Source organism: Athalia rosae, chromosome 4, assembly GCF_917208135.1.
Source record: "Athalia rosae chromosome 4, iyAthRosa1.1, whole genome shotgun sequence".
In the NCBI taxonomy this organism is placed as follows: domain Eukaryota; kingdom Metazoa; phylum Arthropoda; class Insecta; order Hymenoptera; family Athaliidae; genus Athalia; species Athalia rosae.
Window position 1 is genome coordinate 5,738,080 of NC_064029.1, and position 14,208 is coordinate 5,752,287.

General features: G+C 43.1%; 1 protein-coding gene across 2 annotated transcripts in view; it reads right to left on the reverse strand.

Moving 5' to 3' along the window:
* Nucleotides 1-14,208, reverse strand: part of LOC105692749 (proline-rich transmembrane protein 4) — an 88,152-nt gene that overhangs the window by 2,400 nt on the left and 71,544 nt on the right. For both annotated transcript variants that reach the window (XM_012412169.3, XM_012412168.3), the window contains one exon: nucleotides 171-4,469. In XM_012412169.3, coding sequence (XP_012267592.1) covers nucleotides 229-2,742 — 2,514 coding nt within the window. In that variant the 5' untranslated portion in view covers nucleotides 2,743-4,469 and the 3' untranslated portion in view covers nucleotides 171-228. The remainder of the gene's footprint in view (nucleotides 1-170; nucleotides 4,470-14,208) is intronic.

Here is a 14,208-nt window from a genome sequence, read left to right on the forward strand (position 1 = left end):
GTAAGGTAAGGCCTGTATAAGTTGAACAAGTTTCCCTAGCTACTTGTCGAGGGTCTTTCTTTTTTTTTTGTTTTGTTTTTTTGTTTTTTTTTATTTCGTCAAGAAGTTGGATTTCACGTCTACGAGTAGGCACTTGCGCCTTCGTTAATTGATTTCGAATTTCAACTCACCATTAAATCTCACAGCGCGAGCGAAGACTCTTCAGCCCTGACTGTGCGTCGCCCCGGCCTACGTGTTGTTGTAGAGTTGGTGATGACTTTGATGGTGCCCTTGATGACTGGAATGAGAGTGTTGATGTTGATGTTGTATCCCCGGATGTCTGGCGTTATATCTGACGCTACCGGCTAAGGAACTTCCCCGTCCGTGAGTACCGACGATACTGTGCGAGTCGGATAGGTCGTCCTCCTCCGCGCCGAGACTTCGGAATCTAACGAAGCCATCTTCGGCAACTAGCATCGTAGAGCCGGACGTTGGCGGTTGATCGTGGAGATTTTGTATCGGCGTATGTCTACCCCTGGAATCCGAGGACGCCCTTAAAGTTTGTACGCCGTTTCCGTGGCGGTTTAATGAGCTCCTCGCTTCGTGGGGGAAATGTCCCATGGTCCCCGACTTTCTTATAGAATGTCGCTCGAAGGTACCGGAGATGTTCAAGTGTTCGGGTAGGGTATTGAGCGGAAAACTATCGTCGTACACTTGTTTACCGGTACGATTCGTGTAGTTCTGGATGGCCTGATTGGTGCTGCATATGGCGGGATACAGTACGTCGTCCATATTCTCGGTGGAGGTTGAACTGCCGCATGGAAATAGCGCGAATCCCGAATGCGCCGAATGCTGTTGCAGCTGTTTCTCGCGTAGCGGATACTGCGAGAGGCTTCCGACCCAGGCCAATAGACCGCAAATTGATAGTTCGAGAAGCCTCACGGAGAACTGCCAGCCCCACCATAACCAGGGGTATCCGGGAGGTCCTATCCTTCCTTGAACGCCGAATATTCCGTACAGTTGTACGAATCCCATGAGTATCGACAACATGGCTGTTGCTATTGTCGTGGTAATGGCGGTACTAAGGGCGACGGTTGTTGGGTCAGCACCGACGTGATTCCCAACGGATTTTGTATTCGTAATCTGAATCTGCGACCTGGCAACGCGATACACGTACATGTAGCATAGGCCCAGAGTAACGCAGACTATTATATAAACGCACTGGCAGACCAACGGTAATATTTTCGCGTCGTCGTTGTAGTCGAGTACGTGAGTCGAGACGTGTAGAGATATGCATAACACCACGTGGACGGCTGAGCAGAGCACGAGGGCGGTCGGCGAGATGAATTTGTTATTCAATGACGGCGCCTGCGAGCATCTCGCCAGGTAAAGAACAAGCGTGGCAAACGCTGTGGTGAGCAGAGGCGCCGGAAGGTACATCAAAACCCTCGAGAGGGGTTCCGGCAGGGAACCCGCGAGGTTGTAAGCGTCGTAGAATAGGTGAAAACACCTAAGGGTGCAAATGGTTGTGAGAAGTAGATGCACCGTGAGAAAATACGACTGGCTCAAGAGATTCGTCGCTTCGTTGAACCGCACGATTTTATAGATCGAGTAAAGTGCCATAAGAGTGAACATTATGGCCGCCACGTATACGTGGAGGGACCAGGCTATGTTCCACGTGGACGCCAGCGGGTGGGAATCCACCTGATTAATCACGTGGTTGTTACCCGACGGTCTTTTCGAGGGCGCGGGTGGCTGGGGTTGGGGATAAGGGAGCCTCTCGGCGTCCACGATCTCAATGTTCTCGGTTCTGATCCCATGAGCGTCACCGTTCTCGTCCTTGAGATTATGATCGCCGTTATCCTCCTCCTGCCGCCTAGTGTTCGGCAGATTGAATATCGTCGGATGTGTGACCGGGTTAAAAATTTTCGTTATAGTTCTCTGAGTGCTGGTGGTCGACGGTCCTTCAGTAGTAGAATGAGGAGGTAAATTGTGCAGCGGTGGTACTTTCGTCGACACGGGGCGGAACAGGATCTCCGGTACGTCCTGTTTCCTCCCGTTACTTCCCGAGAGTATTCTAGATATACTGGGATAATGTAACGTCGGTACTACCTCGCTGCTGCTGTTGTTTTTCCGGTCAGTATCACCGACTACCTCCAATCCCTTCTGCTGTTCCTTGCTCGGCGTATTCAACGGTTTATTTCTCGACGCCGGTGGCTTTTCCGGACTCTGCGAGGCCCCCTGAACAAGATCTGGAGGCCTAATGGGTATCCTTTCGTGCGCCGGAGTCAGACTCGGCGGTGGAACGGGTCGTCGTACCCCCGAATGAGTGTCGGTATTCGTACCCCTGAGGGTAGGTTTGTCCGCGAAAGGGTTTAGGTACTCCGGAGGTAAGGGTGGCGTGAAAAACGCCCTAGCCGGAGGTGCGTACGACGGTATTTCCCGGTACGGGGGCGCCATGGTTGCGCGTGGAATGGGATACCTGATGGACGGTGACGTGGGAGTTGTGGTCAGGGGTGCCGGTACGGTGGACAAAGTTGTACTGGCGGACATTTGAGCCTCGTATACCGGTACGCTTCGTTTGGTGGTGGCCGAGCCGTGTGACACTTTGTTAAAAATGGCTGCCAGGTTTTTTTCCAGTGTCGTATGGTCCAAGTTGAATACCGGGCTGTTCGGACCTCCTTCTCCCGTACCTCTCACCTGCAACGTCACACACGACAACGTCGAGAACCAGAGCAGTACTCGCGTCGACATCACGAACATAGTTACGTTATGTTTGCCGAGACGTGATCTCACGTTTTGTCAGAAAACTGATTCTCCAAACGCCAGGATATCAATTTATCCGTCACACTATCTCGAAGCCGACTAAAGTTTTAGTCGCCTATCTAATTTTGGTTCCCATTTTTCTTTCCTTTTTCCTTTTCTCTTCGTTTTTTTTTTTTTTTCCCCGTTATTCGGTGAAAAACTGATGATTCTATTGAATCGATTATCACCGATACAGTTTCCTTATTTATTTTATATTTTCTTCTATCGACAACTACGCAACACTCACACGCACTCGCACCACGTCGCACTTATTTTTCTTGAACGCAAATTTCTTTTATTTTACTATATGCTCGGGTCCTTTCTTTTTCTGTTTAAATTTTATTTATTTATAATCCTTATTCATCTAGAGATGGATAACCAATTTAGAGAATGATCACAACACTTTATTTCAATATATGTAATATATTATTACCACTCAAATTGCACTAATTCTTTTTGCTTTTTTTTTTTAATTCTTCAACAAGGATATTTTATAAATTTCACTAATAGACGACACGAAGAGTAACGTGACGTTATTTTTCGCACGCATATTCTTGTCTGACTTCTTGTTGTTCGGATGATTTAGAATTTAAAAGGAGAAAAACCTTCCTATTCGTTCATCACTTTTCACTACGGGGTCGTATATCTCACTCCATGAACACTGTCAGATTTTTCTCTTTCTTTTTTTTTTTTTAGTTTTACTTGAACGAAGGGTTAATTAGGATTTATGACCTAAACTTAAGCCCTTAATTTCATATCACCGCTGGTTTTTAAATCAATTCGACGGGAAGTCATTTGCAGTTAAAGAGCTCGAGCGTGCCTGCTGCTGCAGGCGGACATGACACGTGTTTCAGAGTGCTTGAAACGAAAAAAGGAACAAAAAATTGATAGAAGAAAAACCAAATAAAAATATCGAAATATTCAAACTAGAGTAAAAACGGTTGCTCTCTAAATTTTCACTCGTATTCACTGTCGCTAACAATTAAAATTTGATGTTTCTTTTCCTCCCAATTATAACATTAACAACGATAACAACAATATTCCTATATGCCTCGATGTGCGTCGATGTTATAATCCGTTAACGTTCTGCTGAAGATGAATCACAATTTTTCGATTAATTGTATCAATATATATGTGTGTGTATGTATTCACTGGAAATCCAATCACTCGTATACGTATTTGGGAACACTTGTTTCTCCTTCCTTCCTCTATTTTATTCAAAATAATTTCTATCAGAACTTCACTGTATCACGAACTACGGGTAAAGAACTTTTGACACTTTTTAAAAAGAAAATATGATATTTATAATAAAATGGATGGATTTCAAACCCGCGTCGTACGCACACTATGGTAAAACGATTAATATAAAGATGAAAACTCGTTACTTCGTTGAACTTTGACACGTTCTTTGATATATATATATATATATATTTTTCCTTTTTTCGTTCTTCTCTTCTCGTTTTCTTCTTAGTTTAGTTTTAGTTTTTCGTTTTTTTTTTTCTTCTTCTTGTTCTTCTTCTTCTTTTATTTGGTCGTTTTATAAAAAATTAACAAGTTTCCAGTTTACATTTCGATTTAGAAACCCACCGGCGCCCGTCGTCCGGAAACCCCACGCGGATGGTTAGGAGGGTCGGTAGGTCTCCACAGGTCTGAGTCAGCTGAGCGACTGATGTCCGAGCTGCTACCTGTAACAGAGAAAATAGTAGGGGGGTAAGGTTATACTCATGTACTCGCACACCTATATACACGTATATAGGTATACCTCCTCACGAACGAAACGGAATTTTTCATTTTTATTCTTTTTTAGGGACTAAATTCTAGGTGTGTGTGCGCAGCCAACGGTAGGGGGAACGGCAGCCTGGCTGCACAACAGAAAAACCGTGGACTTTAAGGTCGCTGAGGAAGGAAGCTGAAACGGAGGTAGAAGAAGCTGCACAACGGCTACGGTGTACCTAGTGTGCATCAAACTCAAAAGCAAAAGCTACGGTGTAAGCCGCAGCGCTTAGCCTTCTTTGCCTCAGATTTAAGGGATTTCAAATTCAAGAGATCCTATTTACTTTTTAAACTATACGCGAAAAGGAAAAGGTGCTTTTGGTACAACGGAATACGTGTACAAACGTGTCGTTGGGTGAATCGTACGTCAACTACCTTCCCCTTTCACGAACGACGATCTGTACATACAACAAAGACTGAAAATTTTAACGAGAAGGGTGAAATTCAGATTTTTGGTTGTGGCCGCAGGGGTCAGTTCCTTTGTGAACCAGAGTAAGTAACGTGCGAATCGTGCAGTTTCAGAAATACCGCACTTCAGATTTTCATTTTGGTATACATTCTTTTTGCGGATAATTCTTGCTCCCCGCAAAAAAATTCGATCGATTTGAATTGTCAGGAATAAATTCGCGAAATCGAAACTTTTTCAATGTAGCTCAATTTTTCCTTGGTTTTTTTTCTGGTTTTCTGGACTACCGATGCGAATCTGCTGAAGGTATAAACCCGAGGACTGTCGGCGGATTACAAGTTGGGTATGCTCGTGGATTCGTATCTAAATCTATCTTTGAAATGCGATGAAAGGTTGAAAGTACATAAAGAATTGAGATCGGAAATTTGCGATTAATGCGAGTCAATTATAGGCACACAGTAAATGTATAATCCTTTATGACGATTCTGCGATAAAAGTTAATGACGAGTAGGTAGGACACGGAAAATGTATTAAAATTTTCCCTAAAAGCAATATATGTGTTATACGTGTCGTAAATTGCTCGACAGTTTAAGGGGAACTTTTGGGTTCACCACTTGACGCAATTATCCGGTTCACCCTATTCTGTAACAACAGCAGCAGCAGCAGCAACAGCATTTCAAAAGCAGGTAGGTAAATGTTCGGACAATTACAAGGTAGAGGAAGTAAGGGAATAATTATATAGATATAAGTACAATATGAGTAGTCGAAAGCAGGTAAAACACGTATAACGGTTTCACTCGATATTTAGTTATTTACGAAGTCCTTTCGGTACACGACTCGTTCCTAATTTCTCGAAGCACCTAACACGTTTTCTTCCTATACGACAATACACTTTCAGGTAAATTTTGTTTCGTCCAATAATTGAAAAATAGGAATGATTTTTGTGATTATAAGGCCAGAAATCCTGGAAATTTTCCTTACCGAATTGTAATGGTTTTACATCTATTTGGATGTAACAAATACGGATCTGTTGGCTAAATGGGATTGAAACGTATCGAGATATTTCACTACGAGGGAGTACGAGTTCAGCTAGAGTCAGGTAGCCACGGGCGCGCGGTTTGTTGTAGGGCGTCACCTCTGCTGAGCCCTGAAGGTGACGACTCAAAACAAAGCGCTATGCTGCTGGCTACGCTGACTCCATCAAAGCTCGGGTTTGCTGGTGAATTGAGAAATTCGAATATTTCGACCCATGCATGGATTGCGATGAATCAAAGTGGGTCTACGACTAAAACCAATCGATACGTCTTAATTTTTTGCTCCCGACAGCGAATAATTGATGATTACTCGATCGATTGCACGAGTAGATGATTTTGGCTTTTAGATTCGAATTCCTGAGCTAATTACATGTAAGATTACCCTTGAGAAGCCAAAAAAAAAATCGATTTTTGGGCGAAAAGTAAAGTAGTTTCAAAATTGATTGTATTACACTTTTCTGACGTATTTTGATGTCAGGAATCCGAAACTGAGAGAAAAATCGATCTATCTCTAAAATTGACCGAGTTATCGCCAATTTTCAGCTTTTTGGGGTCAAAAATAAAAAATTGATTTCTTAGTCTATCTTGATGTAATTTGATCTTAGGAACCCGAATCCGGAAGAAAAATTCATCTATCCGCAAAAATGACCGAGTTATCCCCATTTTTTCGCATTTTTTACCATAAAAATGGAGATATCTCGATGGGAAAAAATCGTAGCTCAATTTGGACAGCGGATTCGTGTTCCTGAGGTCAAAATACATAAGAAAAGTGCCATACGATCGATTTTTAAAAATAAAAATTTTTGGCCAAAATTTGAAAAAATCGTAAGGGGTACCCCTTGGAAAAATCTCAAATTTTGGTCAAAAATTTTTATTTTTCAAAATTGATCGTATGGCACTTTTCCTATGTATTTTGACCTCAGGAACACGAATCCGTTGTCCAAATTGAGCTACGATTTTTTCCCATCGAGATATCTCCATTTTTACGGTAAAAAATGCGAAAAAATGGGGATAACTCGGTCATTTTTGCGGATAGATGAATTTTTCTTTCGGATCCGGATTCCTCAGCTCAAATTACATGAAGATACATCAAAAAATCAATTTTTTATTTTTGACCCGAAAATGCGAAAAATTGGCGATAACTCGGTCAATTTTATAGATAGGTCATTTTTTCTTTTAGATTCGTGTTCCTGAGGTCAAATTACGTTGGAAAAGTGCCCTACAATCGATTTTAAAAATACTTCATTTTTGGCTCAAAATTCGAATAGATCCAAAGAAGTACCCCATGGATTTTTTCGATTTTGGAGTAAAAAATCGATACATTTTAAAATTGATTTTTACGTGATATTTTTACGTATTTTGATCTCATTGTCAGAAACACGAATCCATCGACTAAATTCCGCTACGCTCGAATCCCATCTAGATATTCCAATTTTTCCGCTTCAAAAAGTGAATAATTGACTTGGAAAAATCTCGAGGAAAAATCATATTCCAGTACAAATAAAACCGCCGTACCATGAATACGATTAGGCGCGTTTATACTCTTACGCGACTGACTTAATTCGGATCGATATAAAAAGATCTACGAATCATAATAATTTTTAAAAGGTGCACGTTCACAAGCTCCGCAGTTTTTCTATTCTCCGGAGCTTTTGTCTCCGCTCTGAAATTACAGCGAGTATAACGTGTCTTCGAGTTCAGTACACTTGATGACCGTTCGGTTCAGACAACACTATATATATATATATAAAACTATACAACGTATAACGCAACGTAACGCCCTGGAGATATAATCAAATTCGTATTAAGGCAGGCTCTGCTTAGCCGACGCAAAAAAACCGGTCGTGATGCATAATTTAACCTCGTTTACCACGACGTGTCATTTCCGCAATGAATAAAAAGAAAAAAACGAAAAAAAAAAATGAAAAATAAAAAGCAAAGTAAAAAATATCGAGAGAAAAGAAACCCTAAGCACGGATCCCTTTCGTCTTCGCCCTGCATCTGGTATATACCTATATATATATATATATACACGTTTGTGTAAGTTGAATTCTGCGGTCTCTGGAGGCGTTAATATTCAGCCCCTTGTAAAAGAGAGCAACACAACTGCAGTGCGGTATACAGCGGAGTTAAGAGCGGTTGAATAGAATCGCAAGAAATAATTAACACCATCTGAGCTAACTGAGATCCTAATTTAAAAATGGTCGCATGTCACACACGTGGTTAGCGAGAAAATCTTGTTTCCTGTTTTCCTTTACTCCGTATATAGGTATAGGGCGCGTATAGTGTCGCTATTCCGATCCGGTGTAGAAAATGTCAAGACATTTCGTACTGGTGGAAAACTATCATCGAAGGAGGCACGTCGCCTCTGCTCTCTCTCGCCGCAACGTCACACACGTTCAAGAAATTGAGAAACGGAACCACCGCTGCAATAACAACCGCTGATACCGTACCTTCTTCGAACGGATCGCCCGACGAAATTCCCACCGCGAAAAAACGTTCTCTCATAAGTTAAACTCTTCGATGAACTCCCGAACGTGATTTTGAAACCGCGAACACGGTTAATAAAAATCTGACGCACCTCTGAGCGGTCGCGGGGCAAGGTGGTATGCAGGTAGTCGGCGGATCCGGTGATTTCACCGATGACTATCAAGGTCTGAATTCCCAACTAGTAGTTCGGAGGTGGCGTTGATGGCAGGTATAAGAAGAAGAAGAAGAAGAAGTATAGGTACGGCCGACCGGTATACCTATCCGAGTACAAGTCGGGGATCGGATAGCGATAAATCCCGAGTCCAATATGGGCAAGGAAAGGCGCTCCGCGAATCGCGCATCTAAGCATATAAAATAGTACCTTTTCTTCAGCGTTTTTTCACCGCGCGTGTGTCAGGCCTTACTTTTTTTCGCGTATTACCGCGTGGTCGTGGTCGTCGTCGACGCACAACCTACATGTACACGATGCTACTTCAGCTTTGACTGGATGTATACTACACAACCTTCACAACCTTCACCCCCTCCTCCCTCCTCCCTCCCGCATGCACCCCCGGTGGTGAATTATGGCGAGCGATCCCTCATGTCCTCTCTTGCGGGTGGAATGCGTATATATTTTAGCTTAGGGAGTTTAGGGGTTGCGTATAAGGGTGTGTATAAACTGCTCTGCCGCAAACCGACGGATATATATATATATATATATATATATATATCGGTATTCGCCGCGTGTGCTGCTGTACAACGTTCGTTGCGTTACGCAGCGTTGACGGTGTCGCGGAAATGCGATATACCGGATGGGAAAACGAGGAATTATCGGCCCACGGAGTAATTTATCATTTATCACTCGTCATTATCAGCCATTAGTCGGTCGATGGCTTGATTTTTGTCGCCCTCGGTGGCTCCGGACTAGCGCGGTCGTCGACGACGTTTCGCGCCCAGGACACATACGCGCGCGACGTCGTACGGCGTAAGGTATACACGTGAATACGTATACGCACGTTTATAGCGGTGTACGTATACCCACAATTATACACATACCTTATACATACGTATAAGTACGCGGTACGTACGCGTATATATCCCTGGAGAACCATCGGGCGAGGGTTCCTCCTCGTTCCCGGGAATATAACAGTCCGCGTGTACCGCGTATACTGTATACGAGTATAATAATGTGCCTGACTGCCCCGTACCTAGTGGATATACATATATATATATATATACACGTTGTGCAGTTGTCCGTTTGTCCGTGACTGGAGAAACTGAGGGAGGCTAAGTTCAGGCCACTACGCGGTCATAAACCGACCAACTCCGCTCCCTCTCTCCCATATCCAAGTCCATCTCTCTTGCCTACTTATTGCATCGCGCGTACACACGTGGTATCATGCAGGTTACGTTTTGGGAATAAAAAAAAAAAACCCCGTGCAAAAAATGGGTGGCCAAAATAACGCGAGGGAGAGAGGGATAGAGAAGAGTGATGGGGTTCGAAAATTTCATCACCTGTTGGCATCCCGGCAGCAATTTCGCGGACTTTTAATTTTTTATAATAATTTTTTGTTCGAATAAAAAATTCATCGTTCGACTTTCGAAGCTTTATGGGATGTTTCGGGGGTGTACACAATTTATTTTTCGTTCAATGTGATCTATACGCGGAAGGACCTTCCCCCGCAACAGTTTCGAGAGCCCTATTTTATGGTCTACAGAAACCCAAAAATACGATATTTGTCACTTTCGGTTCGAAACATAAATACGCTATACATATTTATCGACCATAAATCAGAGGGTGGTTATTACTGTTATGGACGTACCTATACACAAGTATGCGGGCATGAAGAGCACATACCTATATAATTTTTACGATATTTTTTTCAATCGGCATACCTACACGCGTTTTCGTACAGCTTATAAAAGGTAATAATCGATCGATCCGTCGGATTATTGATCGTAAAATAATTGTTGGAGATTTTCGTTTTTCTTCCCTCGAAAATAATCGGTACATCGTAGGTAACGTCCGACACATCATCGCCGCGCGCGCGTGTTTCATCGACGCAATTATTTGACTATCAAGGATTATATAACGGGGGTATAAATCCCGCCGTATAACATTATACTCTGCAACAATAATCCTCGCGCGATATATCGATCGGCAATAATTTATCGAATTACCCGAACGTCGAGCACCGCGAAATAAGGGAGCGGTGCGCGCGCGGCAGGGAATTCTAATTGGTATTTTCGAGTTGCATATACTCCCCCTATCCCTGTCCCTATTCCCGAACCCTGTCCTCCGGTGCCCTTCCCCTCCTCTTCGGCACTTCAACGGGTCGTTTCACAATCGCAATTTCATGATCATTGAATCGACGCGAGGCCTGCAGTTCGCTGAATATTGCCCGCCTGTGCTCGCGTACTGGCTTCCTCCGACAACAAACGTCGGTGAAGCAAGCCACTTCCGGTTGACGTCGATGTCCTATACAACAACTGGCTTTGCAGCTCGTCCTCGTTTTCCCCTTTCACCTCCCCTACGGCCATCTCCCTATCCTCGTTACGTTATTGCACTACCGACGACGACTACGACGTTTTACTTTCGTATCGCGCGCGCGCACGCACACGCACGTAGAACTGCTACGCAGGCACACGCGTAAATTTTGCTCTTCCCCGCGTTTATGCGACGTAGCGTGTACAAATTTCACGTACATACGTGTGCCGACTCTAATAACCCCCGGGAAACGGGGGCACGGGGGTTGCGGAGTAAATGGCTGTTAATAACGCGCATTTACGCAGGTACATATGTAGTACGCGAACGCGTACACGTTGTTATAAATGTTTCATACGCACAACGACGGCGACGGTTCGTCAGTTTCGTTACGCCACCCCGTATACTTGGTTACGTGTACTTCGTTTACTCGTTACAAGTGTTGAACTCAACGCGATATATAAACGTACGTCTTCGACTCGTCCTATAACGATAACTTTTCACGCGACGCGACGTATTCACATTTCTGTTTCACAATTATACCGGACGAGTATACCACACGACGCACAACGTGAAACCAGCTCTCGACGTATCACATGATACGATCTGATCAAAACTAACTATCGTACAAAATTACGGCGTCTGAAAAAATGTTGGAAAAGAAAAAAACAAAAAAAAAAAATAGGGGAACGGTAAAAAATGAACTCGAAGAAAGGGGGAAAAAAAAATATAGACGTGAAATAAAAGTTTTCTAGAATAAAAAGAACTCTCTCTCTCTCATGTGCCCGAGTTCGAACCTATTACACGACTCGTACACGAACACGTGTGTGTACGACCTACGTACCCATATACCTGTTACTAGGCTGCACATTTATAGTCGTATAAGAAGACGGCGTGTAATAAAGAACGTAACAAATTGGTCCTAATCGGTTCTACGATAAGCAACGGGGGCTTGGGAATCCCTCGACGGGGTGGAATGGGGGTGGTGGTGACGTTTTACGTTTTCTACAGTTTTCTAAGATAGGTGTAATAAATTAGGATTATAATTGTCATTCGTGGTAAAAGGAGACACGATTTCGACGTCTTGTATCTGAATTGGTTGATTTGCTAATAATTTTCCGTAATCGAGAGAAATTTTTTCGCAATACTCTCGATACGGTATGGTTTGCGTAAACGGTTCACCGGAGCGTTTCGAAGATTTCTGGACCACGAGCAGAAAAAAAAATGTTGAAAAAAAAAGGAGGGAGAGAAAAACGTCGAGTGGCGCTGAAATCGAATGGCGTAATATAATTGGCGAATCGAGCAAGAAACAGGAGTAGTTTCATATCGCGTATCGAACGAGCGGGTGGTATTGTGCCTTGCCAAGCGTATTTCTGCTATGGTAAGGAAAAAAACGAATCGCATATGGCGTGCGACGTAAGGATATACGAGAATATGAAGACGTACGCGTGTCGAGGGTTATTCGGAACGGGGAAAGTAGATATAGAAAAAACAAATGTCTGTTAATAATAGGGTCAAGAGGGAGTACGACGTGGTCTTCCGCGGCCTGGTATACAAAACCAATGTTCCGCTTGCGTGCGGAGACAAACTGTGGGGGGAATAAAAGAAGGAGAACTAGAGGAGTGGATGAAAATCTCAATTTTTCACAATACGAGTAAAATCGCTTTATCTTAGCCGGGGGAGCGATCGCGTCCCAGTCGAGACAGACGGGATATCGTTTCGCGTAACAGTTACGAGATCGAGTTGAAAAAGCGCTGGAAATAAGTCAGAAAAATTCAAGAAATGCTTGTGCTGATGTGAGAAAAATATGGGGGGAGGAGGAGGAGATCTTCGTCCTTTCTTTAATTTTTTTTTTTTCCCTTCTTATTTCTTACTCCTCGGAACCCCGCGTCCTGTTTCGCCCCGTCCCGTCCCGTTTCGTTTCGTTCCGTTCCGTTCCGTCCCGTCGACCCTAACGCGCGCGAAAAGAAAAGTTTCTTAATTTACTCAAATTAAGTTTAACAGTGCGCTGCATGAAAGAAGGCGTTGGGAAGGTCGGACTAGAGAGGAGGAAAAAAAAACTCACGGGGGTTTCGGGGATCCTAAAGCTAAGCAACTGGATTAATCTCGGCGATTTATTCCACGTTGGGTTAACAGCGTTGCATTTTTCAAAGATTTCGCGTTTCGGGCTCACGAGGCATGTACAGAGAGAGAGAGAGAGAGACAGGAGGCAGAGGGAGCTAAACGGGAATTTATCAACAGGCTCGCGGAAATTAAAACGCAACGCTTTTTTTCCGTTATCATTATTTTTTAACCTCCCCCCCAAACTCTTATATTCATTTATATTTGTTTTACTCGATCCTTGATCCATTTATCCTCGTTATTCATTCGTTTAATCACTTTATAAACTTCGTCTCTTTCGCTTCAAATTTTCGCATCGACGACCATCGGATCCCTGCACCTACGTATCACAGACACATCAATATCCGTATCGAAAAACAATAACAGAAAATTGACGGCTCATTTAGCGGGAAAATTTTAATGGCTTTCAGTTTTAACGAGTGTCTGGACAGACAGTGCAGTTCACAGCTATGCGCATTTATATACTTGGTGAAAAAAAAATAAAAAATAAAATAAAATAAAATAAAAAATAAAATAGAGAGAAAAGAACGATCAACGACCGCAGCTTTGCTGCTGCACAATCGCTCGACCTGCACTACCTACACCACCATTTCGTTAGCACTTTGTTAGACCAATTTGGAGAAATAAAGGAAGAAAATAAGAAGAAAAAACTTTGAGGGAAGAAAAAAAAATAAGAAACTGAAGAGAATAAAGAACCGACTCCTTTGTACTTACTGGCGGAGTGTGCACACACCAGATTAGATGTACCTTTGAAAATTAAAAAAGGTGCAAGTAAACAAGAAATTAGAAAAAAAAAAGCAGTACGTCACCCATTTTGAATCGCACCGTAGTCTAGTCTGGACCTTTTTCCATTTTTTTTTTTTTCCTCCTCGTGCAAGTTAGACACCTCAACCCGGTGCGCCGATGCTAAGGGACTTTATTAACTCAGACACGAAGAATTAACGCGTGCAGAGTGGGTTGGTTTTATGAGAACCTAATATAGACAGAGAGCCTCGTGTGTTCGAGGTGTACACGTGAAAAAAGGAGAAACGAAAATGAAAATGAAAAGAAGTGAAAAAAGAGATTAGTTGTCGGTGGTTTGTAACCTCAGGATTTTCGAAGCTATGGGTTGTCGGGTCCTTCCCGGTTGCTGTGCT